Source organism: Rhipicephalus microplus, chromosome 1 (assembly GCF_043290135.1).
Source record: "Rhipicephalus microplus isolate Deutch F79 chromosome 1, USDA_Rmic, whole genome shotgun sequence".
Lineage (NCBI taxonomy): Eukaryota > Metazoa > Arthropoda > Arachnida > Ixodida > Ixodidae > Rhipicephalus > Rhipicephalus microplus.
In genome coordinates, this window is record NC_134700.1 from 8,129,615 (window position 1) to 8,156,655 (window position 27,041).

General features: G+C 45.2%; 1 protein-coding gene across 6 annotated transcripts in view; it reads left to right on the top strand.

The window, feature by feature from the left end:
- LOC119178190 (ATP-binding cassette sub-family C member 4) overlaps positions 1 to 27,041 on the top strand; it is a 2,441,444-nt gene that overhangs the window by 126,439 nt on the left and 2,287,964 nt on the right. For all 6 annotated transcript variants that reach the window (XM_075869787.1, XM_075871012.1, XM_075871549.1 and 3 more), the window contains exon 2: positions 12,142 to 12,252. In XM_075869787.1, the coding sequence (XP_075725902.1) occupies positions 12,142 to 12,252 (111 nt within the window). The remainder of the gene's footprint in view (positions 1 to 12,141; positions 12,253 to 27,041) is intronic.

Consider the following 27,041-nt stretch of genomic DNA (forward strand, 5'->3'; position numbering starts at 1 on the left):
ATTGTTTCACGAGCTGCATCGTCAAATGCTTTCTTGAGATCCAGACCGAGTATGGCTCGTGTGGATCTTGTGGGGTAGTCTATGATTTAGTGTTTAATCTGTAGCATGGCGTCTTGGGTGGCTAGGTGACGACGGAAGCCTATCATCGTGTGTGGGTAGTACTCACCATCCTCAAGATAGTTGTTGGCTCTATTTAAAAATGCATGTTCCATTACTTTTGCTACGCACGACGTTAATGAGATGGGTCGGAGATTTACTTTGTTGATTGGCTTTCCAGGTTTTGGTATAAAGATTATTCTAGCCTCTTTTCACGCGTCGGGTATTTCCCCTTCTGTCCAACGTTTGTTTATATATCCAGTTAAAAATTCTATGGATTCACTGTGCAGGCGATGTAATGCTCTGTTGGTGACTCCGTCGGGTCCCGGTGCTGATTTTACATCTAATTGTGGAGCACCGCTCTAATCTCAGCTATCTCAAAGTTTTTGTTCATGTTGGGGTTGGCTTCGCCTGTATATTTTTTATGTTGTAGTGGCGGCGACTTTGGCATGTAGATGTTTTGTAGATCTGTCATTAGCTGTTCCTGGTTTCCTTCGTATTCGCGTGTGAGACGACGGACAGTGTGCCTCTGTTCAGTTTTGGTGTTGGTGGGATCTAAAAGAAACCTTAGCAATTTCCACGTTTGTGATGTTCCGATTCGGGTGCCCATGTCCTTGCATATCTCCGCCCATTGTTGCTCACACAGCTGCTTGCGGTGACTTTCAATGTCTTTATTGAGCTGTGCTATCTTTTCCCGGATTGTTTTGTTGTGTCTTTGCCTCCACCATTTGTGTTGTAATGCTTCTTTAGTTCGCCAAAGGTGGATTATTCTGTTATTGATGCGCTCAACTGGGATATCTGTTCCTACTTCAAGTGTGGCTTTCCTGACAGTGTCTAGTATGCTCTCGTACCATTGCTGGATATCGCCATGATGTTCGGTAATCATTTTTCTGATATCCCGATATTTATCCCAGTCAACTAGACGTCTCGTGTCACTTATGGTCGTATTCCTGTCACTATCGGTGAATGGTACGTGTATTTCGAGTTTGCGATGGTCACTTCCTAAATAATCGCATGTGTTGTGCCATGTAGCCCCCAGGGCATTCTTGGTTATTGTAAGATCCGGTGTTGTGCCTCGCTGGGGGCTTGTACCTATGCGTGTGTGTGAATGCGGGTCTGTTATCAGAGTAAGCTGTTCATCTTGTATGCTCTGCCATAACCATTTCCCTTTGGGGGTGGTGTAACCATACCCCCCATGCCTCGTGTGCGGCGTTGAAGTACCCTGCTATAATGAGCGGTGCGCTGCCAGCTAATATCACAGCCTGCCTAAATAGAGAGTGAAATTTCTGTCTGTGATTTGACGGACAGCTATATACGTTAAGAATAAATGTGCTGCTCCCTTTTGTTTTCTTAGATAGAAGTTCTGTCATTATATATTTGTATCTACATTCTAGATTATGGGTTCTGACCGTAATCTCTCTCCTTACTAGTGTAGTGAGAGCTTTATTTCGTTGGGGCAGAAGACTGAGGCGCAAAAACATGACGTGAAGCAGGAAGAGCAGGAGAAAAGACAGAACAGCGCTGTTCTGTCTTCTCTCCTGCTCTTCCTGCTTCACGTTATGTTTTTTGCGCCTCAGTCTTCTGCACCAAGTATGCACCAACTAGCCCAAAAACAAGTCCTTTTGGAATACCTTTATTTCCTTCTTCACGCTCGGGACTTATTGGCTGGTATCCTGGTAGTGTGGCGAAGCCATGCGTTTCTTGAAGTAAAATAACATCTGGCTTGTTACCTTGTCGGATGTACTGCTGGATGACAGACTTCTTAGCCCTGAATCTTCTACAGTTCCATTGCCATATGCGGAGTTGTCCTTTACCACGCCTCACCATCGCTGTTCGTTATTTGTGTGGGCGGTGTGAAAATAGGTGGGTGGATGAGAGGGGTTTGTGGTTTTGTGGGAGTTGCCTGCAGGGGATATGGTGCCTGTGGTTGTTGGCGAACGTTCGTGACTACATCCTGAAGGTCTGCGGATGTTTTTGGGTTGCGTCCTCGTTCCAGCATTTCTACCCTGGTTGCTAGTGCCGTCAGATCAACAGACGTCTTAGTGGTGGTTTCCAGGATAGATTCGAACGCGGTTAATAGCTGGTCTACCTTTTTTTTCAATGTTATCCGACCTTGTTTGTTGCGAGATGCTTGCTTGTTTAGTGCTTGGGGGATCTGTAGTTTTCTGCGTTTTGGTCTTTCGTTTTAACGGAGGGGTAGTTATCTCCATGCGATCGTCGGCTATGGGTGTTTCCTCCTGCATTACAGTATTGGTTATATTAGGGTTCTGTGTTCGCCGCATTCAGTGAGGTGTTCTATTTAAACTTGCATCTGTTCTATCATTTCTTTCATTCGTCTGTTTTCATCTTTAAGCTGCTCTTACTCTTGACTGTTGTTGTTATTGCTACAGTTATTATTATTAACCTCCTGAGTTCCTTCTGGTCGCAAGCCGCGTACTCTATCTGCCCAGCTCACCTTGTTTGTTGATCCCTTAGGCGCCGATCCCGACCTGAAACTGGGGTGGGAGCTTGCAGGGCTGCGGTTCCTTGAACCGGAGCGGGAACTTGTTTGCTGTCGTTTTCCGGGTCTTGATGTCGAGCGCTCTCGTGGATGTCCTCTTGGTGGAGATGAGCTTTGCCTTTGATGTTCTCGTAGTCTGGCCCATTGTCTCTGTTTTACAATGTAAGGTTTCTTGAACCTGCCCGTGCAGCTTTTATCGGCTGTAACGTGGTCTTTTCCACAGATTTGACAACTACGGTCACATCTGTAGTGGTCTTTGAAGTTGTGAATGCCGCAATCAGCACAAAGTGTATCTTGGGGGTTGGGGCACACGTCACTTCTATGTCCCAGTCTGTTGAACTGCTTGCAGAAGTCAATTTGCTTGCGGTATAGCGTGCACGGTATTATTACTCCATCATAGCACACACTGGAGGGTACCTTGTTTTCACTCAAGAGCACAATTACCGTCGTAGTATTCCTCAGTCGTTTCGCTGTGTTGATGCTGGGGTTTTTTTCAGTGCAAGGGCTGCCTAATGCTACCGGGCGTTTCTTCCAGTGGGATTATTTTAATGATACCCGTGCCTGTATCTTCTGGCGCTGTTTTATACACTGTCATTTCATATTCTTTGCCTCGTATAAGTATTTTCTCCATTTTCCTGTACTGGTCAGCTCGGTCGGGGTCTGGTGTGCTCACTATCATGATGTTCTGTGTCTTGTTGGGGCATATCACGTCGAAGTGCCGGACTTCTGGTGGTGTAGCCGTGGCTTCATGTATGCCTCTGGTTATATCGGTTGGGCCGAGTGCGGCTACGCGTAGACCTCCTCTCGGTCGGAGGACAATTTTGTAGTCTCCCGCTGGCAGCTTGGGCATTCTGCTCGCTTTTTCAATGCGAGCAGACCGGTACTTCCAGTCTGTGTTTTCGGTTTCGTCAGTGGTTCAAGCTGCAATGTGCAACACAGTAACGTTGTCCGAAATGGCGATGTTTAAAATTTCTGAACAAGGTATTGCATCTCTTTTAAAAAACCTTAGTGCGAACTCGGCATCAGGGCGAGATCAAATTTCAAACTTCATTTTAAAGAACTGTGCCCTTCAATAAGCCCATTTCTTACAGCTGCGTTCAGAAATTCTTTATTGCAGGGTGCATTACCTGATGTCTGGAAACGAGCAAATGTAATTCCTATTTTCAAGAGTGGTGACAAGTCAAGTAATTTCAACTATCGGCCCATTTCGGTAATGTGTGTGTCCTGTAAGACACTTGAGCATATTATATACTCGAACTTGGCAAAGCATCTTCAGACTAACAATTTTTTCTGTCCACCACAGCACGGTTTCCGGAAAGGATTTTCCTGCGATACGCAACTCGTAAAATTTACACATGACATCACCGCAACGTTAAATTCTAGTAGCCAAATTGATTTCATTTTTTTAGACTTTAGGAAAGCTTTTGACATTGTTACACACTCGCTTCTTTTACTGAAATTATCGTGTCTCAATATATCTACTAACACACTGGCATAGCTACACGCTTATTTCCCATGCAGGAAATAATGCACCATCATCGATAGCGCGTCGTCGTCACATGTAGACGTAATTTCAGGAGTGCCACAAGGCTCCATCCTGGGGCCGCTTCTCTTTTTGATTTATATCAATGATCTTGCTGAATGCGTGGACAGTCAAGTGGGGTTTTGTGCAGATGACTGCTGCATATATCGTGAAATTAAGTGCACTCAAGATTCTGAACAACTGCAGAAAGACAGTAATAGCATGGTGCAGTACATGGAAAATGCAGCTTAACAAGTCAAAGTGCTGTGTCGTTAGGTTTACCAAGAAGAAATAGCCTTTCGTCACAAATTAATTTATGTAAAGAATACCATTATCCATGGTAAATGAATACAAGTATCTTGGCGTTATCATCAACAGCACACTATCTTGGAATGATCATGTTGGCATGGTATCAGTTAAAGCTAGTCGCGTGCTGAACTTCCTACGCCGCAATTTCAAAACTGCCCCCTCTGTTCTTAAACAAGTTCTTTACGTGTCAAATGTACGCCCAATTTTAGAATATGCTTGCACTGCGTGCGACCCGGCCACAATGTTAAATATTGATGCATTGGAGCGCATGCTCCAATGCATCAATATTTCAATATATCAGAAACGTGCTGCCCGGTTTGTGATGGATGATTACGACTTCACCAGACAGTCTAGCAAAATTCTTAGTTCACTTGGTTCGCCGTTACTCTCCTCAAGACGTAAATATATCAGGCTATGTCTTTTCTACAACCCAATAATTGACAAAACTGGGGCCGATAAAAACAAATACATCAGACCACCAACATACATCTCATCACGACGGGACCATCCTTTGAAAGTGTGTGAACATATGTGCCGAACATCAACGTATGCAAATACTTTTTTCTTAAAGCTATACACAAATGGAACAGTCTTCCAAAGAAACATTGTGACCGCCCCTTCCACAGCGTTTGCTTCCCTTTTAAAGGAGTATCTGGTCACACAATGATATTGTATGCTGTGATTTAGGTATTTTTGATTTGTTTTAATTTTTTGTGTGACGTGCAATTCAACTTGTCCCGACTGATTTAAATGTACTTTGAATTTGTAAACACCCCTACAATAATGCCTCCAGAGGGCACTTTAGGTATAAGTATAAATAGGTAAATAAATAAATAAATAAGTAAATAAATAAATAAATAAATAAATAAATAAATAAATAAATAAATAAATAAATAAACCTCTCGTTTAGTGTTTGGAAGGTCCGCGAGATCGCGGTACTTCTATATAATGATGCACATTATAAAGGAAAGACTGCAGGCATAGATAGAGGATGAGGGGGTGCTGGGAGAACTGCAGAATGGGTTTCGGAAATACAGGAGGCTTGAAGACAGTCTGTTCTCACTGACGCAGTGCATAGAAATAGCAGAAAAGGAACCCAGGCCCCCGTGGCTAGCATTTTTGGATATCAAGGGAGCGTACGATAGCGTGGTTCAAGAGGAATTGTGGGGAATACTGGAGGCACTAGGCGTGGAACATGTAGTCAATATTCTTTTAAAGGATATCTATAAAGGTAACAAGGTAGTTATAAAGTGGCAAAGACAGGTATCCAAGCTTGCAGAGGTAAAACGGGGGCTTAGGCAGGGGTGTCCCCTGTCACCCTTATAATTCATGATCTACCTACAAGGATTAGAGGCCAAATTAGAGGGAAGTGGACAGGGCTTCAACCTCTCTTTAGTCAAACAAGGAAACCTCATTGATCAGGCACTACCAGCATTAATGTACGCAGATGATATAGTGCTAATGGCCAACAACAAGGAAGATTTGCAGAGATTGATGGACATCTGCGGTAATGAGGGAGATAGGTTAGATTTCAGATTCAGTAAGGGAAAATGAGCAGTCATCATTTTCAATGATAACGAAGGTAGTGAGCTTAGAATACAGGAGGTCACGCTAGAGAAAACAGATAAATTCAAATATCTGGGCGTATGGATAAGCAATGGGATCGAGTACCTGAGGGAACACGAAATATACGTGACGACTAAAGGTAACAGGAATGCAGCAGTGATGAAAAATAGGGCACTGTGGAATTACAATAGGTATGATGTTGTGAGAGGAATATGGAAAGGGGTCATGGTTCCTGGGCTGACGTTCGGCAATGCGGTCTTGTGCATGAGATCAGAAGTTCAAGGAAAATTAGAAATTAAGCAACGTGGAATAGGTAGACTTGCTTTAGGAGCTCACGGGAATACACCAAATCAGGGAGTACAAGGTGATATGGGATGGACATCATTTGAGGGCAGGGAAGCTAGCAGCAAGATAAAATTTGAGAAGCGATTGAGAGAAATGGGGTGGAGCGTTGGGCTAGGAAGGGTTTTAGCTACTTGTACATGAAGAATGTCGATACAAAATGGAGGAAGCGAACCAGGAAATTGACTGGTAAATACTTGGAAAACAGCAGGTGGCCAAACCAAAAAGAACTGTCGGTTAAGAAGAAAGTGAAAGAAACTGAGACTGACATGTGGAGAATGGGCGTGATTAAGAAGTCCGCACTAGAGACCTATCAAACCTTTAAGCAGGAAATTGCCAAGGAAAGGATCTATGATAATACTCGGGGTAGTTCTCTACTGTTTGAGGCCAGGACGGGAGTACTGCGAACCAAGACATATCGGGCCAAATACGAAGGGGTAGACACAGTATGCAGTGCGTGTGGAGAAGAAGAAGAAACTGCCGAACACTTGATAAAGGTCTGTAAAGGGCTTCACCCTGTAGTTCAGGATGATCGCACTGAGTTTTTCAAAGCACTGGGGTTTAGGGACCGGGAGGGCAAAATAGACTTTAAGCGGGTACACTTAACTAGAAGAAGGCTATCTTATTGGTGGCTAAAGTCAAGGCACGAGTGAAAATTAATTCCTTCACTGCAAAGTACGAATCCTCAAACTCACTTTTTAAAGAAAAAAAAATAAATCTACTTTTTGGTTCATTAAGTATTACGGCTTGGTGGCGCTAGCCACCGCCCGGTCTAAAGGGTACAGCCATATCCATCCATCCATCCATCCATCCATCCATCCATCCATCCATCCATCCATCCATCCATCCAACCGAATATATGATGAAAAGATGTGAGATGGCGGTACTTGGAGTGTTCGCTAGATGGACGTACGGATGGACTGACACACAGGTGGATGGGTGCACGGACGGACAGACGCATGAACGCACGGACAGACGCACAAACAGACGGTCCCACGGACGGACGGAAGCTCTGACGGACTGAAGGATGCTTCTCCCCACCCATCATCATGCACTCCGTCGATATGCTCCGATTTTTCCGTCATCTACAGCTGATCAGCAGAACTTGAGAGTTTCCGGAGCCTGACGCGGCGACGCACGCTCATGCGTTTATCTCCCACGAGTACTTTGCCCAACGGTGGGGGGGAGGAGGTATCGTGCGTGCTCGTGCTTACCTCGCGGAGAACTATATTATCGTCCTTTCACCGGGATGGTTTCGTCGTATTTACCGGGTGCACAAAGTTGACTCGGTGCGCAGCCTCTGTTTGCGCAAAGAGTGCGCTTTTTACACACAGCGAAATAACTGAGACACTTGTTCACGGTCATCTGTATCTGTGAGTTCGCTCCGTGCGTCGTTTTTATTTCAGCAGCGTGTTTAGTGTGAAGCTGTGAACGTTGTTAGTTCCCTTTCGTACTGTGTGTGTTGTTCTAATGCGTTCTTTGCACATTATCAACGCGCAGCATGTTTCGATCTGCTGCTATTCTTCGCGTTACATGCCAAATTGTTGCTATCGCATTTTACAACAAAAGCTGTTATGAGATCACAACTCGGGTCACGCGCAGCTGTCCACCGCCGTCGCTACCGGTGTCCGTAACTACGTCGCGCGATATTAGAAAAAAAGAGCTAGCACCAATGACACAGTTGGGCTCGAACCCAGGTAAGCTGGGTGCCAGCGCAGTATTCTACTACTAAGCCACACTGGTGCTTGTAGCTAGTCGGCACACTTGCCTTAGGCAGGCTTGATGTTGGGGAAGCAATCGCGATAATACGACTTGTAAAGCATTTTGAAACGAAAGAATAACCAGTCGTCAGACAATGCGAATAGCATGACGAGTGGGTGATCCACTGCTCCAAACCATACAAATGCTTGTTCTTTTTGCTCTCTCAATGGCGGCGCATACCCACTTCAGCCATAATTCTTCATCGTCGTCAGCCACTGCATGAACAAGTGGCACAAAATTTCTTCTAAGTGCTTAGCGGATACACGCTTCTATACATATTCGGATACACGAAAAATGTCATAGCAAATGCCGGCCTACTAGCCCAAAAACTTTATTATTGATGGCCTACTCGGTATCAAGCAAGTGGGATTGCAGTAGGTATAACCAATGAGTGTTTTGAGAGGCTCTGAAAGGCCGTTCTTCTAGCTTTCGCTGCGAATGTTATGCACTTTCCACGCAGGCCAGCCCTCTTCGAAAAAAAGTTAGAAATCAGTTAGTAAACGCGTCGGTTTACTAGTTTCGTGAAAATTTTACTAACTTCGCGGCATACTTTTACTAGCCACTAGGTAGTACAGCTAGTAACTTTAGCCGTTACTAACCAAGGATTTTTTCTTAGTAATTTTCACTAAGCAACTACTAAGCAACCTACGTTGCCAGATCACTCGTAAATTGCACAGTACATTTTGCCGTAAAGAAAATTTAGGCAAGCTCTAATTTATTGAGTACCTTGGAATAGATGTTTCGTGCTACGTAATGGCACACACACAGGCAAATAGAAGGGGACATGATGATGCGTAGAAAACAATTACCTTATAAATTCCGTGACTTCTAACGAGTAAATGGTGTGTGATTCCAAAACAGGGGTTTATGTAGCCTTCAAGCTGGTGCTAAAGTAGAAATCTGCTATGTCCAAGTCTTGAAGACTTACTTCTGCTATCGTTTGCATGCGTGTTTTCGTGATCCGCTCATATAAGTTCTCATACTCATATGAACATATAATCATGTGTGAGAACTCATATGAGCAAAGCATACGTACATGTGAGTCCATATGAGCATAAGAAGTTAGCATATGTATGTGAATCCGATTTGACCATATGTTCATGTGGTCAATTTTCTATGAATATGTTGATGTGATGCGCACTGACCACAATACAGCTACATGACGTAGTTACAAGCCATTATTAATTTACGAGGGCCATGACAATTCGTTTTTCATCCTATACTTTTGTAATAGAATCACTTTGATATGGGCATGCACGCGAACACTTTACGAATAGGCATGAACTTCTATTTGCTCTGGGTACTAAAAATTTTGTAATGAACCACACGACTCAGCACTATTCACTTACTAACTAGGTAGTCATTTTCCATAACCTGTATTTTATTACCTTCTCTTAAAAAGAGGTTAGTGCTTTATGTGTCAAGTAAAAGGTTAGTATTTATTTAGGGAATATGCCGACTTTTATTTTTAACAGTGTGGTGTTTTATTTCTTGGCCCTAGCGGTGAAACTGTGACAACTTATAATGTCTAGTACAACACTGAGGGGAACCGCTTAAAATCGGTATAGAGAAAGCTTCAACACACGACGCAAGCTCTGACGTACAACTGTGTGTAAATTTATTACACTCGGAAATATACAGCTGATAACAAGAAAAAAACCATCACGTGCACACAAGCGTGAACAGCAAAAAAAGCATCTGCCATGAGTTGAAATGTACAAGTTAACTATTGGACACACCGGTCGCTGTTTGAACGACTGCCTGCGAGAGCACGCAAATCATATCGGGACTTCAACAAGCAACACCTTGGCCGCCCGTTGCTCTTTGTGCAGCTGCGCCCCACTCGTTCATGAATTCATGATACTTTCTAGTTATCGTAACTAGACACAGGGCGAAATTAACGAGGCTTTTCACATCAAGACGAAAGAGAACATGTGCGTCAGTGAGCCTTCACTCACCCTCCTGAAAAAAGAGATAAAGTTTTTTTGAGTTTTCAACGTGTACAATTTGACTCGTGGCAGATCCATTTTTGCCTTTCACCCTTATGTGCACGTGATGGCTTTTGTTCTTGTTTTCAGCTATATATTTCCAGGTGTAATAAGTTTACACTCAGTTGTTCGTCAGCGCTTGTGTCATGTGTTCAATATTTCACCGTGCCGTTTTTTGCGCTGTTCCCCTCAGTATCTGCAATACTGAGGGAATGTTACTGCAATATATAAGTCCGGAGATAAAAACAACTTAAGCAATCATCGCCCAATATCTATACTACCGTTTTTCTCGTAATGTTGCAATAAACGGTAATATTGAAAGTTTCTCGAGAAAGCACAATCTAATACCAGAATGCCAATACGGTTTCAGAAAGAAACGTTCCACAGAAAGTCCATTATTAGCACAAAAAGAAATCATACTTTGCAACATCAAAAAGACTTTGACACTTGCATTGTATTTCGACCTAAGTAAAGCCTTTGATCGGGTATCTCATGATATGTTATTAAGTAAATTAGAATGCTATGGATTTAGGGGACTACCGCCTAAACGTATGCAGTCATATCTGAGTGCGCAGTCTCAGTATGTTGAGATAAATCGCGCACACAACAAATTAAAACCGGGGTACCACAAAGTAGTATTCTGGGGCCCGTATTGTTTTTATACTACATAAATAATATAGTCAGAATGGGTGAAAACTGTAACTTCATAATATATGCTGATGACTGCACATCCTTTTTTTACTCGAAAAGATTTTAGTACTCTCAAGGCTTTAGCGGCCAACACGTGTTATAAGCTCCGTGATTGGTCTACCAAGAACAATTCAATGTTAAGTGAATAAAAAAACAAAATGTTACCCTAGGTCCCTACAAAATTGCAGTGACCATATTAATCAAGACGCTTGGAGTAGTTTTTAAGGAACATCCAGGATATCCTGGAGTGAGCATACAGACCATATTAGTTTAAAGTTGAGACGCCTGTTTGACACTTAAAATCGTTGTCGACGTCTTTTTCCCGTTACATTAAAGCGACTCATATGTCAGGCTCTTTTCCAAGCCCACTTGAACTACTGCGCTATAGTTTGGGCAAACACCACGTCAAAAAATTTAAATAGGCTAAAAATACTTCACAAAAGAGCGATCAGGGAATAGAAAGCATACCATACCTTGAACACACAGGACATGTTTTTGTTAAACATAAAATTGGTAAGACAAATGACATATACAAATTGAGGTTGTTACAATCCTCATTAGTGCAAACAGAGGGAAACTCGATGCATTTCCGGCACTTGTAAATCTTGAACATACTCAAAACATTTACTTGCATCGATATAAACCCCCGTGGAGAATTCCGTTATCTCGCACCAATTACGGCACCCAAAAGCTTAGCCACATGCTACCTACTATACTCAACTCATATGAGCAGCTAGACATAAAAATTGGCAAATTAAACACAATCGATGTGCAAACACTATTCTTGTAGATTTGTATTGTTTACATAGATCACTCTGTGTTGCTTTGCATCATTTTTTTGTACCTTTATTTTTTATTTATTTTTTTGTGTAACCTCATTGTGTACCTTTCTTATGTACAAAAGCGATGGTATACACACTCTGCAAAATATTGTGATCATGTTTGTATGAAATATTTCTTTTTGTTTGTATATCTTGGCCTGTCATTCACATTGCCTTTTGCTTGTATTATTACTTGCTTTATTTTATTTGTTTTTTCACTTCATTCTTGTATTTTGTTTTTAACCTGTCAGTGGTGACGTAGGGTAGGAGGTGCTTAGTCAAGCTGCAATCACTGCAGCTTTTTTGCCATCCTCCCATTTTTCGCCATTGTATCGGTTTTGGTGAAAATGAAATAAATGGAAATGAAATGAAATCATCTACCAACCATGGCTCTTCAGAAACCCTTCCACCACAACAGTTTGCTTCACTGGCAGACGCTCGTAATAGGAAAGCCGTAATCAAAGAGTGCCTCTTTAGCCAGCCGGCTTCGCAAAAGCGGCCCTTCCGAGTTGTGTGAGAGTTGAAATTTGCTTTTTTCACACGCAGCTGGGTGACTCCACTGTTTCGCGAGGGCTACCGACGCACGCTGCAAGTGGAAGACCTCTACGCTTGTCCGAAGTGGGAGCGCTCTGAAAGGAAGGCCGATCGGTTGCAAGCGTGAGTTATTCGCAACCTTTGTCTGCTCAGTGAATAGCATACCGCTATCAGGAGAGCTTGCAAAAGAATTATTTGGGGAGTCTCTGAGTGCGCCGCCATCTCTCACTCCATAGAGAGGCGCGTCAAGGAACTCCGCCACAAACATTTCATATGATATATAATCGCTTTTTGTTACGCGTAGTACAAAGGTCGATACAATACTCTTCACAAATTGTAACACAACACTGCACAAGTCTCAAGACAAGGCAGAAAATGATCACAACTAAGAAAATAAATACCAGAATAAATAAAGGTGCAAAATTCAATAATGAAATTCTTTTAGGTAAGCTAAGTGGTTCAGCAGTGAAGAAAAAACTCCCGCTTTCAGAAGACATCAATTCACGGTACAACAATATTGCGAAATAACAAACACGCAGGTCACTTGTAAGGGTTGCGGTAGAATACAGATATTTGTGGATGTCCTGGACGATTGACGCTAGGAAGCATTATTAGCTCAAAAGGCAGCCCATCTTCGTTGTAGGAAGCTACAATCCTTATTCCTAGTGAATTGAGAGGAAGTTCTTTTTTTATCTTTCTCTTTAAAACAACTCTCAAAAGTTCACAAATGCTCGATCTGTGTTCCCGAGTTTTCTACAGATTGAAAACCGAGAACCTCACGGTGAATAAACAAAAACTCCACTTAAAAAAAGTGCTGGCAAGGTGTTCAAGGTTTACTCACAGAAGAAGGTTTTAAAGTTTGTCTTACCACTTTTGTGTGCCCTTGAGCTCCATTGTTCATTACGTGCATGGACTAACCAGGTGTTATACATTTTCCTTCGATTCGCTGAAAGTAGTAATCTTTAAAAAGTCAGTTTTAATAAGCGTCTCAGTTGTTACTTCGCGGTGTCTGAAAAGCGCGCCTTTTCGGAAACGGGGACTGTGCAACGATTGCAGTGACCTTTGTGCGCACCGTAACTGCAGCATCATCGTTCCACTCAAGCCCAATGCCAGCCAATACGTATGATGATCTCCACCGAGAAATAAGGGCTCTCGAGAGATTGTACACTCCCCTCCTCTCCACGGGCCAAAGTACGCGTGAGAGATGAGAGCTGCCGAGTGCTGACTGCACCATCTTGCTGATAATGCTGAAAACACGATAGTTTCCCCGCGAGATGCCCGCCGAAAGCGGTAAGTGGCAGATATAAATAGCTTGCCGTGTGAACGTTGAAGGAGGTACTCCTCGGTGGTTCAGTGGTTAACGCCTCGCATTCACAACGTGGAGGTCCCATGTTCGAGTCTCTACATTTTTTTCTTGCGTTTTCAAATATATAGGTACGGTGCATGGCATGGACGCGGGCGCCGACGCCGACGGCGGAATTCAGCCGAGACTGTCCGTGTAATTGGCATCGCAATAAAACCTAACAGCGGGCTCTCGCGCTGCCATCCGGGGCACTCGAAAGAAAAGAGAGCGGTTTGTCGCAGACCTTCAACTCGTTGTGCATGCGCCTTTCCCGAGAGGATGCGCATACAAGCACTTGTATCACGTACCGCAACTTGCAGTGGATCTTGCAAACATTGAAAGAGGAGCTGCTTCAACATGTTTTTTTAACTTGTTTGCTCCCGGGTCAATCGGTGCTTGTTTGAACGGCACAGCTAGGTGCTTCGCTGGATTTGCAGCCTAGCGAGCACAGATACTAGGGGCCGGTGTTTATTTAGCGTGCCGGGCACTCGGATGCCAGTTAGTTCTTAAAATTGCTTCTTAAAAGTGCAATACACAGCTACGTCGTCAGCGTATGCCAACATTTTCGCTTCAATGAGCCTAAAACCACAAGTGCTTTGGCCGTGTGCAATAGCCAAACAAAAGCCCTTAATATGGAGGACGAACAAGAGTGGGCTTGCTGGATGTTGGACTGAGCGTTCGAGCTTCGAAACTCGCTGGATGTAATCTCTATTGATATTGAGGACATCTACTTTTCTGGTTGGATGTATCAAAAGCTTCTGGACCTGACGGACTGCCTAACGCTCTCCTGAAACCCTGTGCACGCATAGTGCTTCAGTATTTAGTAATATTCTTCGAAAAATCTTTACACGATTGGGCCTTACCTAGTGATTGGAAATTGGCTGCTGTTGTACCTATTCACAACTTGGGACCACGAGAAATTGTTTCAAATTATCGTCCTATATTGTTAACAGCCGTTTGATGCAAAATATTATAGCATGTCTTATACTCATCAATAATGAAGCATTTAGAAGCCAATTTCATGTTAAATGAACGCCAACATGGCTTTTGCAAGGACCATTCCTGTGTAACTCAGTTAATTGAATTCACTCATGAGGTAGCATGCGCACTGGACAACCGAACCAGTATTGACTGCATTTTTTTGAATTTCAAAAAAGCGTTTGATTTGGTTCCCCATAATTTACTATTGCAGAAAATGACCCAATACAAAATTAACCAGAAAGTTAATAACTGGATAGCAGAATACTTAAATTCTAGGCATAAGTACGCCGTCGTGAACGGTGAGCAGTAATCCACTACCAATGTGATGTCCGGGGTCCCTCATGGGTCAGTACTGGGCCCATTATTGTTTTTAATATATATAATTGACATCACCCTGGACGTACAATCGTCGATGAGAATGTTTGCAGATGACTGCATCGTTTATAGAGCAATAAACTGCGAAAGTGATCGGGGCGCAGTTCAAGACGACTTGGACGAGATAAATGCATGGTGTAAAAAATGGCAAATGCAACTTAATTTGGTAAAGACAATGTGTATGACGTTTTCTAGAAAGAGGGATGAAGCCTCGCCTTCGTATACTATAAAAAAGTAGGTTTTAAAAATAGTCTCTGAGTACAGGTATTTGGGCGTATTTTTCACGCGAACTCTGTGTTGGCCCCGTCATGTTGATTATGCGACAGCTAAGACTTGTAGATCGCTGTGGTTCCTGCGGCGAAACACGCGTGACTTTCCCCAGTCCACGCGGGAATTACTGTACAAATCATGCGTGCGGTCGATACTTGATTACGCGAGCAGGGTATGGGACCCGCCCACTGCCTTCGATAAAGATAAATTGGAAAAAGTGGAAAACATGGGCGCCCGTTATGTCCTGGGAAACATTAAGAGCCACAACTTCAGCATGACGCGCTGCAAGCAAGCTTTAGGATGGGAACAGTTGGTCACACACCGGGCTAAGCAGTGTTGAAGCTTTTCCATGATGTATACTTATCTCGAACTTGTATTCCTCGTGACAGTTACATCTTTCCACCTCATTACGTGTCTGAACGAGTCGATCACATTTACAAAGTGCGGGAGTATCGATCAAAGACAGCAGCGTTCAGTAATTCTTTTTTCCCTAAAACGGTTTCCCAGTAGAATCGATTACCTTCAGCGATCGTTGTCGCTGTTGCTAGTGATTCATTTTTTCCTTTGTCGAGTGAATTGTTCAGTTGATGACGGGTATTTTGTTGTGCAGTATACATATTGTATTTGTTTTCGTCTTACTGTATGTTACCCGCTGGAATTTTTCGTAAATTTTTGTCAATCTCCGTTACGTTATGTATTCAGTGTACTTCCTACTATCTGGTTAGACTGTACTGTACTTGCCGCTAATTGAGCTTGTGTTCTGTCTTGTAATCATGTTGTATTCCCCCCACTGTAATGCCTTATGGTGCTGTGGGTATCAAATAAATGAATAAAAAATATTTTTCTGGTTGCCCCCCCCCCCCTGTTCGAGTGTATTGACGGTACAGAGTGAATAGATTGTAAAGATGCAGCATGCATTTCGTACAGACATTTGTTGGAAATTTCAACTGTGTACCTGGACTGTACTTATATCTCGTGTCATTGGAAAACTTTTTTTTTCACAAGCAAGGCATCTGTTTAGGGTTCTGCATCGCACCCATTTTTGTAAGTTTGTTTCAGACAGCTTCCACAGAGCCCTCCAGACACTTCCGTGAGGTTCTCACAGGTACTAGTGTTTGTAAGCATTCTAAACACGTTTACTAGTATCTTATCGTGTGAATTGTGACACAGCTTCCTTTAAATTTGAAGCTTCTAATTTACTAATGTTTATAAGTGTCTGCCTCTGGTGTTCACTCAAGAAATCCCAGGATAAGATGGTTCTCTTGAAGTTTTTAAAAGTATGATTTCATGTCCTTGACACGCACACGCGTTGGTCATACGTGCCAAGGGCTTTGTGGCCCTTTTTTAAAATGCGAAGCATTTCTTAGCGAACTTCGGCGATCTTGAGCGTGTCTGTCTGTCTGTCTGTCTGTCTGTCTCTGTATATGTCTGTCTTTGCCTGTCTGTGTGTGTCTGTCTGTCTGTGTCTGTCTGTGTCTGTGTGTGCCTGTCTGTCTGTGTGTCTGCCTGTCTGTCTGTCTGTCTGTCTGTCTGTCCGTCTGTCTGTCTGTCTGTCTGTCTGTCTGTCTGTCTGTCTGTCTGTCTGTCTCTGTCTGTCACTGTCTGTCTCTGTCTGTCTCTGTCTGTCTCCGTCTGTCTCCGTCTGTCTGTCTCTGTATGTCTCTGCCTGTCTGTCTGTCTGTCTGTCTGTCTGTCTGTCTGTCTGTCTGTCTGTCTGTCTGTCTGTCTGTCTGTCTGTCTGTCTGTCTGTCTAGATGTATGGCGCCGACTGACACTCCTACTTTTAAATTCACATATCAACAAAAAAAAAGTGGATGCTGGAAGGCCGCTGTGATAGCTCAATATTTAGAGCATCGAACGCGTTATTAGAAGGTCGTAGGTTCGATTCCTGCTCACGGCTGGTTATTTTTTCACCCACTTTTCTTTGCTATTATTTACATTCTATTTGTTCTAATAACTTTTCCTATACTTTCCTTGGCATTACTGTACGTTAGATCTCAATTATAATGTGTAAAAACACGGAAAAACGAGCCCTTAAGTATACACTTCTTTACCTTTTTCACTAACAAGGGTCTCGTACTGGCCGACTTGGTGTCATTAGGTTGTATACGAAGGACTATTGGTTAGCTGCACGCTCGTAATAAGTTCACGTGCTACGTGACGCCACACATGCACATAAAAGGGTGTTTCACGCTGACCGCCTGGCTTATAGATGGCGTTGACTGACACTCCTACTTCTAAATTCACATATCAACCCAAAAAAAGTGGATGCTGAAGGCCGCTGTGATAGCTCAGTGGTTAGAGCATCGAACGCGTTATTCGAAGGTCATAGGCTCGATTCCTGCTCACGGCTGCTTATTTTTTCACCCACTTTTCTTTCTTATTTACATTAAATTTGTTCTAATAACTTCCCTTATACATTCCTTGGCATTACTGTCTGTTAGATCTCATTAATATTGTGTTGAAACACGGAAGAACGAGCCCTTAGGTATACACTTCTTTCCCTTAATCATTAACGAGGGTCTCGTACTGGCAGAGTTGGTGTGATTAGGTTGTATACGAGAGACTCTTGGTCAGCTGCCCGCTCGTAATGAGTTCACGTGCTACGTGGCGCCACACATGCGCATAAAAGGGTGTTTCACACTCGCCGCTTGGCTTATAGATGGCGCTGATGGACACGCCTACTTCTAAATTCACATATAAACCCTCAAAAAGTGGATGCGAGAAGGCCGCTGTGATAGCTCAGTGGTTAGAGCATCGAACGCGCTATTGGAAGGTCGTAGGTTCGATTCCTGCTGATGGCTGCTGATTTTCTCACTACTTTTCTTTCTTCTTATTTACACTCCATTTGTTCTAATACCTTCCCCTCAACATTCCTTGGCATTACTGTCTGTTAGATCTCGTGTATATATATATAACCTGATGGAATTGATGGAAGGAAGGGCACCACCAGGAGTGGAGCCTGTGGCTTAATTTGCCAGCATCAACGTAGGGTCCCACCTATAGTATTCGCTCACGCGCTCGTACAATGCGACCCAATCTTCAACATTCACCTTGTCCTTGCCTGTGCCCGAGAAGGTTCCGGGGTCTCGTGGTGGCAGAAGAATCATAAGAGGCAGCTGGTGCTGCTGCTGCTGCTGCTGTTGCTCTTGTGGGTGGGCCTGTTGAGCCATTGCAGAAAAATGAAGGTGGTGACCACTCCGAAGTTCCGTGTTGGTTTGCCGGAAAAGCCAGGTAGGCGTACCCAGCACCTCCACCAATAATCTTACAAGGAAACGTATATTTACAGATATTTACGACGATTACACGTCGGCTTCGAGCATCGCTGGGTTTACCCGCTTGCACAAGTCAACAACATCTTCAATGTAGCTGGTAAAGGTGTCTCCTGGCTGTTGGGTGCACTCACGAAATCATTGTTCTGCGCGGAGTTTTCGCACAGCAGGGCGGTCGAAGACTTGCGAAAAGGAGGCCTTGAATGAATCCCAGCTGGCGATGTCGGCTTCTTGATTGTGCAACCAGACTAGCGATGTCGAAAAAGTAAAAGCTTACATAGGTCAGCTTAGCCACATCGTCCCACTTGTTCGCTGCGCTCACCTTGTGGTAAGTAACCAGCCACTCCTCAGCGTCTTGGCCGTCAGTGCCGCTGAAGATCGGTGGGTGACGCAGTGGCCACACGCCGGGACATGTAGAGGCGGGAACTTGCGAGATACCTTGGGTTGAAGGTTCTTCCGGCATTGCTGGCACTGCAGGTAAGGTGCGAAATCGTAGTTCCAGCTTCGAAGACTACCCCGCACTTCCACCAAATTATAACGGGGTTTATTGAATAAAACCAACTGCCTGGTTCAAGAGGCGTCAGTCACTGTCACGAGCTCAGCTCTTCGTCGTAGTCGTCTTTCAGGTGCTCCAACTAGATACTGTCTCTCTCCCTCTTCCCTACTACAATATATATATATATATATGTATATATATATATACATATATATATATATGTATATATATATTCCCTAAACTTGGCGCGAACCAAAATTAGCATGTGAGGGTGAGATGGTTTCATGAATATGACTCGCTGGTCAAGACACAAATAATGTCTAGCCGCCTACGACTTTTAGGTCTCCTGGCCGTTTACAAAATGGTATCGATACCAAACTTTCTATGGCATAACATGACTGTATGGAGAACATACTCGACTGGTCATGACATGAAAATCAAGATATGTATCTCATGGATGTCATGATGTACATTTCATGGTCCTGCAACTCATGCGGTGGTTTTGTTCACATGGCATGTTGTAAATTGGGTATGGTATCACATTATTGTATGGCGAACACAAGACACATACCATAACATGAAAATCATAAAATGCGTGTCATGTGGCATCATACATGTCACACTCATGATGCGCTCGCGGCGGTTTCACTAGCGTCACTTATGCCGAATTCGGTGTTACACGAATGGATGACGAAGGTATGTGGCTGTGCGAACATGATAACCATGAGATGCGTGTCATGTAACAACATGACTACATGCCACGCTCATGATGCGTTGGCGGCCGTTTCGCTAGCTTCACTTATACAAAATTTATTAACACGGGACGTCATTGGATGACGAAGGTATGATACTGGTGCAAACATGATAAACATGAGATGCGTATCATGTAAGTACATGACTACATGCTACGCTCATGATGTGCTCGCGGCCGTTTCGATTTAGATTCACATGTCCCGAACTCGGTACTCCACGATGCGAATGGACGATATAGGTAAATGACACATCGAAACATGATAATCACGACAGGCGTGTCATGTAACGACATGACTACATGCCACACTGATGATGCGCTCGCAGCCGTTTCACTAGCTTCACATATTGCAAATTTGGTATTACGTGACGCCAAAGAATGACGAAACTATGTGACAGGTGCAAACAAGATAATCATGAGTTCACGTGCTACGTGGCGCCACACATGCGCATAAAAGGGTGTTTCACACTCGCCGCTTGGCTTATAGATGGCGCTGATGGACACGCCTACTTCTAAATACACATATAAACCCTCAAAAAGTGGATGCGAGAAGGCCGCTGTGATAGCTCAGTGGTTAGAGCATCGAACGCGCTATTGGAAGGTCGTAGGTTCGATTCCTGCTGATGGCTGCTGATCTTCTCACTACTTTTCGTTCTTCTTATTTACACTCCATTTGTTCTAATACCTTCCCCTCAACATTCCTTGGCATTACTGTCTGTTAGATCTCGTGTATATATATATAACCTGATGGAATTGATGGAAGGAAGGGCACCACCAGGAGTGGAGCCTGTGGCTTAATTTGACTCAACACGAGAAAACTTACCTGGCCCGGACACTGGGAGGATTGACAGATTTAGAGCTCTTTCTTGATTCGGTGGATGGTGGTGCATGGCCGTTCTTAGTTGGTAGAGCGATTTGTCTGGTTAGTATATATATATATATATATATATATATATATATATATATATATATATATATATATATATATATATTTATATACATATATATATATATATATATTTATATATATATATATATATATATATATATATATATATATATATATATATATATATATATATATATATATATATTGCCACAAGGCAGTAGTGGGATAGGGGCATAAAGCGGTATAGGGTTCCTGGCTGAAAGGAAAGACTACGAAGTAGATAGAGACTGGTTCCAGCCCGCCAGTGCGCCAGGCATTGTCATCGCGTGTAATCTACGTAAATATCTGTAAATATACGTTTCCTTGTAAGATTATTGGTGGAGGTGCTGGGTACGCCTACCTGGCTTTTCCGGCAAACCAACACGGAACTTCGGAGTGGTCACCACCTTCATTTTTCTGCAATGGCTCAACAGGCCCACCCACAAGAGCAACAGCAGCAGCAGCAGCAGCACCAGCTGCCTCCTATGATTCTTCTGCCACCACGAGACCCCAGAACCTTCTCGGGCACAGGCAAGGACAAGGTGAATGTTGAAGATTGGGTCGCATTGTACGAGCGCGTGAGCGAATACTATAGGTGGGACCCTACGTTGATGCTGGCCAACGTTGTATTTTACTTGCGGGATACGGCGCTCACCTGGTATGAGACGCATGAGTCGGAGTTGACCAGCTGGGACGTTTGCAAACTGAAGCTTCTCGAGTTATTCAGCAGGCCATTTGGGCGACAGCAGGCCGCGAGGAAAGACCTGGAATGTCGCAGCAGACATCGACAGAATCATATGTATCTTACATACAAGACGTATTGGGCCTCTGTCGAAAGGTGGACGAGAACATGAGCGAAACTGACAAAATCACTCACATATTAAAGGGAATTGCCGATGACGCCTTCAATCTGTTGATCGTTAAAGATTGCGCCACCGTCGACGAGGTTGTGAAGGAATGTCAGCGCTTCGAGCATGCCAAGAACCGTCGCATAACCCGCCAGTTTGCGCGTCTGCCTAATACGGCAGTCACTTCGACCTGCGAAGGCAGCCCCAAGTTCACGCAAGCTACATCGTCCTAAAATGTCACCCGAATCGTTCGCCTCGAACTCGAAGCAATGGCTCCTGCAGCCATCGCCTCTGACGGTCTTCAAGACAACGCATCCACCGTCTCTCTCATCCAAGCCGTCGTTTGCCAAGAAATAGCAAATCTCAGCATCACACCTGTTTGCGCTGTTCGCACTACCGAGAGCTCGGCTTCTGTTAACCAGATTCCGGTGTACCCTTCACGCTACCCTTCCCGATACCGGAACCCTGCTGAATGGAGAACGTCGGATGATAGACCGATCTGCTTTCACTGCTCTCGCGCCGGCCACATTGCACGCTACTGTCGCAATCGTTGGACATCCAATTCATCTTGGAACACTGGGACATGGTGTCGCTTTGAAGGCAATTCTCGCCGGTTTTCTACTCCGTACGATCCACAGCCTGCTCCTACCAACGTTCAGGGCCGAAGGTTCAGCTGGTCACCATCACCCCAAGGCCGCCGATCTCTCTCGCCGATGATTTCTCGATCCAGGTCCCCTGCACGACCTGGACCCTCAACCTCGGGAAACTAGACCATGCAGCTCCCGGAGGTGACGTTGCATTAACGACCCGTTCTGCAAATCCTCTGTTGACGATTCCTACACGCCGCAATATTTTGGACCTTTTGGTGGATGACGTTACTGTTACAGCCCTCATTGACACTGGGGCACAAATTTCAGTCATGAGCGCTGCTCTCTGTATTAAACTGCAAAAAGTGATCACGCCTCCTAATAAGCGTGCAGTAATGCTTGCCGATGGGAGCACATCTACCGTTCTCGGCATGTGTACCTCTCGCGTGTGTATTGCTGGGCACCAGACCGTCGTATTGTTCACCGTGCTTGAGCAGTGCCCATAGGACGTGATTCTTGGCTTCGACGTTCTCTCTGCGCACTCCGTCCTTATCGACTGCTCGACGGGTCTTCTTCAGTTGGAACTGCCTTTTGACGCCGCTGTTGCCCGTGATGCTCAAAGTCACCTTTGTGCCATCGAGTTCCTGCATCTTCCGCCGCAAGCCGTGACTTACGTGCAGCTCGTGTGTGATCCGCCTATGCGCGATGGTGAATATGTCGTTTCACCTATTACCGACATTGTGCTAAAGCACTCCATTGCTGTCCCGCACACCGTGGTGAGAGTATGCCACAACCAGACCCATCTGTCTCTTTTGAACTTTGGTTTCTCCACGCATGTGCTGCCTGCTGGTATTAAACTAGGCGTCATGTCGTCGTTGCAAGAGTGTGATATTTTTGAACTGTCGGCTCAGCAACCTATTCCGCACGTCAACTTGCTCACTGCGCCCAACCTGTCAAGCATTGACATTGCCAAAATGATAGCGTCAGATCTTTCGCCCTCCGAAGCACAAAACCTCCACCGTCTGTCGACATTCTATGCGGAAATATTCGATCTTGACAACCGCCCTTTAGGCCAGACATCAGTTGTGGCCCATCACATCAATACCGGCGATGCCAACCCAATTCATCGCCGCCCTTACCGCGTCTCCGCTGCCGAACACTCTGTCATCCAGAAAGAGGTCGAGAAAATGCTCGCCAAAGGCGTCGTCGAACACTCATCTAGCCCGTGGGCGTCCCCGGTCGTGCTTGTCAAGAAGAAGGACAACACATAGCGGCTTTGCGTCGACTATAGACATCTCAACAAGGTCACTAAAAGGGACGTTTACCCTTTACCGAGAACAGATGACGCCCTTGACTGCCTTTATGGCGCAAAGTTTTTCTCGTCCAATGACCTTCGATCTGGTTATTGGCAGATTGCTGTTGACCCACGGGACCGAGATAAAACAGCATTTGTAACCCCCGATGGGTTATACCAATTTAAAGTAATGCCGTTTGGGCTTTGTAATGCGCCGGCCACCTTTGAGCGCATGATGGATTCCCTTCCGCACGGCTTCAAATGGTCCACTTGCTTATGCTACTTAGATGATATAATTGTTTTTTCACCGACGTTCGCAAGCCATCTAGAGCGACTGTCCAGTATTCTCCAAGTATTCCGCAACTCTGGCCTCCAACTGAACTCCTCCAAATGCCGTGTCGGCCGTCGCGAAATAACTGTACTTGGTCACCTCGTTAACGCATCTGGGGTACAGCCCGATCCGGACAAAATTCGCGCATTGACTCAATTTCCCGTGCCCTCTTCTCATAAGGATGTCCGGAGCTTCCTTGGTTTGTGCTCCTATTTTCGCCGCTTCATCCGAAATTTCGCCGATATTGCGCGGCCTCTCCCCGAGCTTCTTAAAAACGAGGTACCATTTACTTGGGATTCGCCTCAGAGTGCTGCCTTTTCGGCGCTCATTGCAGCCCTCACGACTACGCCAATATTAGCACACTTCGATCATACTGCCCCGACAGAAGTTCGTACGGACGCGAGTGGCCACGGAATTGGTGCTGTTTTAGCCCAACGTCAGCATGGACGTGACTGTGTCATCGCCTACGCCAGCCGCCTTTTATCCCCTGCCGAGAGGAACTATTCCATCACCGAAAGAGAGTGTCTTGCTCTTGTTTGGGCTGTCGCTAAATTTCGCCCGTACCTCTTCGGCCGCAGTTTTACTGTTGTAACTGATCATCATGCACTCTGCTGGCTTTCCTCGCTATAGGATCCCACGGGAGGTCTCGGTCGTTGGTCTCTCCGCCTCCAAGAATACACCTTCTCGGTCGTGTATAAGTCTGGTCACCTCCATCAAGACGCCGACTGCCTGTCACGGTATCCAGTGGATCCACGAGACGCCAGAGAGAGAGCTAGGGAGGCTTCCTTCTTATCAATATCAGACTTTCTTGATATCGCTTCTGAGCAACGCCGCGACCCGGATTTACTTCCCATCATAGAAAGCCTGAGTTACGCTACTCCAACCACTTCTCTGAACTTTTATTTCCTTCATGAAGGTGTTCTTTACCGCCACAACATGCGCCCTAATGCTCCTGACCGCCTTCTTGTCGTGCCTTCCCATTTGCGTGCAGATGTTCACCGACAGCTTCACGATGAACCTGCCGCTGGTCACCTGGGAGTCACCCGCACTTATGATCGCGTCCGGCGCCGTTTTTTCTGGCCACGACTATATCGCTCTGTGCTAAAGTATGTAGCCAGCTGCGACCTTTGTCAACGTCGAAAACGACCAACATCGCTTCCAGCTGGCCTTCTTAACCCTATTGAGATCCCTGCTGAACTAATCTATCGCGTAGGGCTCGACCTTCTCGGGCCATTTCCCACTTCTGCATCCGGGAACAAATGGATTGCCGTGGCGACCGACTACGCGACACGTTACGCGATCACCCGCGCTCTTCCAACCAGCTGTGCTACCGATGTCGCCGACTTTCTGCTACATGACATCATATTGCATCACGGCGCTCGTCGACAGCTCGTTACTGACCAAGGCCGTTACTTTTTATCTCGCGTCGTCCAGGATACCGTACGTTCCTGTTCCACGAACCACAAGTTCACAACGACATACCATCCACAAAATAATGGACTTACAGAGCGCCTGAATCGCACTATCACGGACATGTTGTCAATGTATGTTTCTCCAGACCACCGTGATTGGGACGCAACGTTACCCTTTGTCACCTTCGCTTACAACTCCTCCAGACATGACACTGCAGGCTATTCCCCGTTCTACCTTCTTTATGAACGGGAATCCTCTCTGCCTCTTGATACACTCCTTCTCGCTGGTGCAAGCTCCCCTGTCACATACGTCTACGATGCCATAGAGCGAGCCGACGCAGCACGACAGATTGCCCGAGAACGACTCATGCTTTCTCAAGCCTCTCAGAAAGATCGATACGATCGTCACCACCGCGAAGTTTCGTATGCACCAGGTTCTCTCGTACTCTTGTGGACCCCATGTCGTCACATCGGCCTCTCAGAAAAACTTTTATTTCGTTATGACGGACCATACAAAGTCCTTCGCAAGATCACCAACCTCACCTAAGAGATACAGCGAGTCGTCGACGAAGCGCACTCAATGCCACCACCATCCACTGTTGTGCACGTTGTAAGACTGAAGCCTTATGTGCACGTCGTAAGACTGAAGCCGTAAGACTGAACCCAACACTCCCCTTTCGTGACAAGCGCCGGGTCGGCGCTTTAACGCCGCGGGGTAGTGCCACAAACCAGCAGTGGGATTGGGGCATAAAGCGGTAGAGAGTCCCTGGCTGAAAGGAAAGACTACGAAGCGGATATAGACTGGTTCCAGCCCGCCAGTGCGCCAGGCATTGTCATCGCGTGTAATCGTCCTAAATGTCTGTAAATATACGTTTCCTTGAAGAATACATATATATATATATATATATATATATATATATATATATATATATATATATATATTATAACGGGGTTTATTGAAGAAAACCAACTGCCTGGTTCAAGAGGCGTCAGTCACTGTCACGAGCTCAGCTCTTCATCGTAGTCGTCTTTCAGGTGCTCCAACTAGATACTGTCTCTCTCCCTCTTCCCCACTACATCTGCCGCGGTGGTGAAGAGGAGCCATCCTGGTGACTCACGGCGAAGCTAGTACAAGGAGATCATAGTAAGGTTTTAAGCGGCTGATGTGGACTGTCTGACGACCACGGCATCGTCTGTCATCGGCAGGTGTCACTGGTTTGACGACATAGTTGACCTGTGACGTGCATTGAACGATGCGGTACGGACCATTGTACCTGGGTGCAAACTTTAGGGAGAGGCTGGGGGAGTGGGATGGAACCGAAAGCCATACAAATGAGCCTACTGGGAAACTGTGAGCAGGCTTGCCTTGGTCAAGTCGTTCTGTTTGGAGACCTTGTCTGATGGACGTAAATGAACGCACTAATTGGCGGCACTCTTCGGCACACTGAAAAAGTTCGGAGGCTGGGGGGTATTTTGAAGCATCTGGGCGGTAAGTAAGTATCGTGTCAGGCGTAGAAAAGCGCTCACGTCCGTACAGTAGAAAAAAAGGTGAAAACCCAGTAGTTGCTTGGGTGGCCGTATTATACGCATACGTCCCTAAAGAGAGCACCAAGTCCCAATTAGAATGGTTGGAGGATATGTACTTAGAAAGCACATCACCGAGGTTTGTCTGTGGGTGATAGCTTGTAGTGGTGCGATGAATAATATTGCACTCACTGAAAAGCTCCTGGACGATTTGCGATAGAAACGCACGCCCACGGTCGCTAAGCAGCTCACGTGGCGCGCCATGCGAAGGACAAAGCTTCACATTATGAACAAGGCGACATCACGAGTAGCAGCGGCTGGCAAAGCGGCGGTTTCAGCGTAACGGGTTAGGTGGTCAACGGCCCCAGTAATCCAGCGACTTTGCGCAGGAGTACAATGTAGTAGGCCATAGAGGTCGATGCTGAATCTATCAAACGGCCGAGCTGGACACAGCAATGGTTGTAATTGGCCAAAGGCATCAGAAGTTGTTTTCTGTCGCTG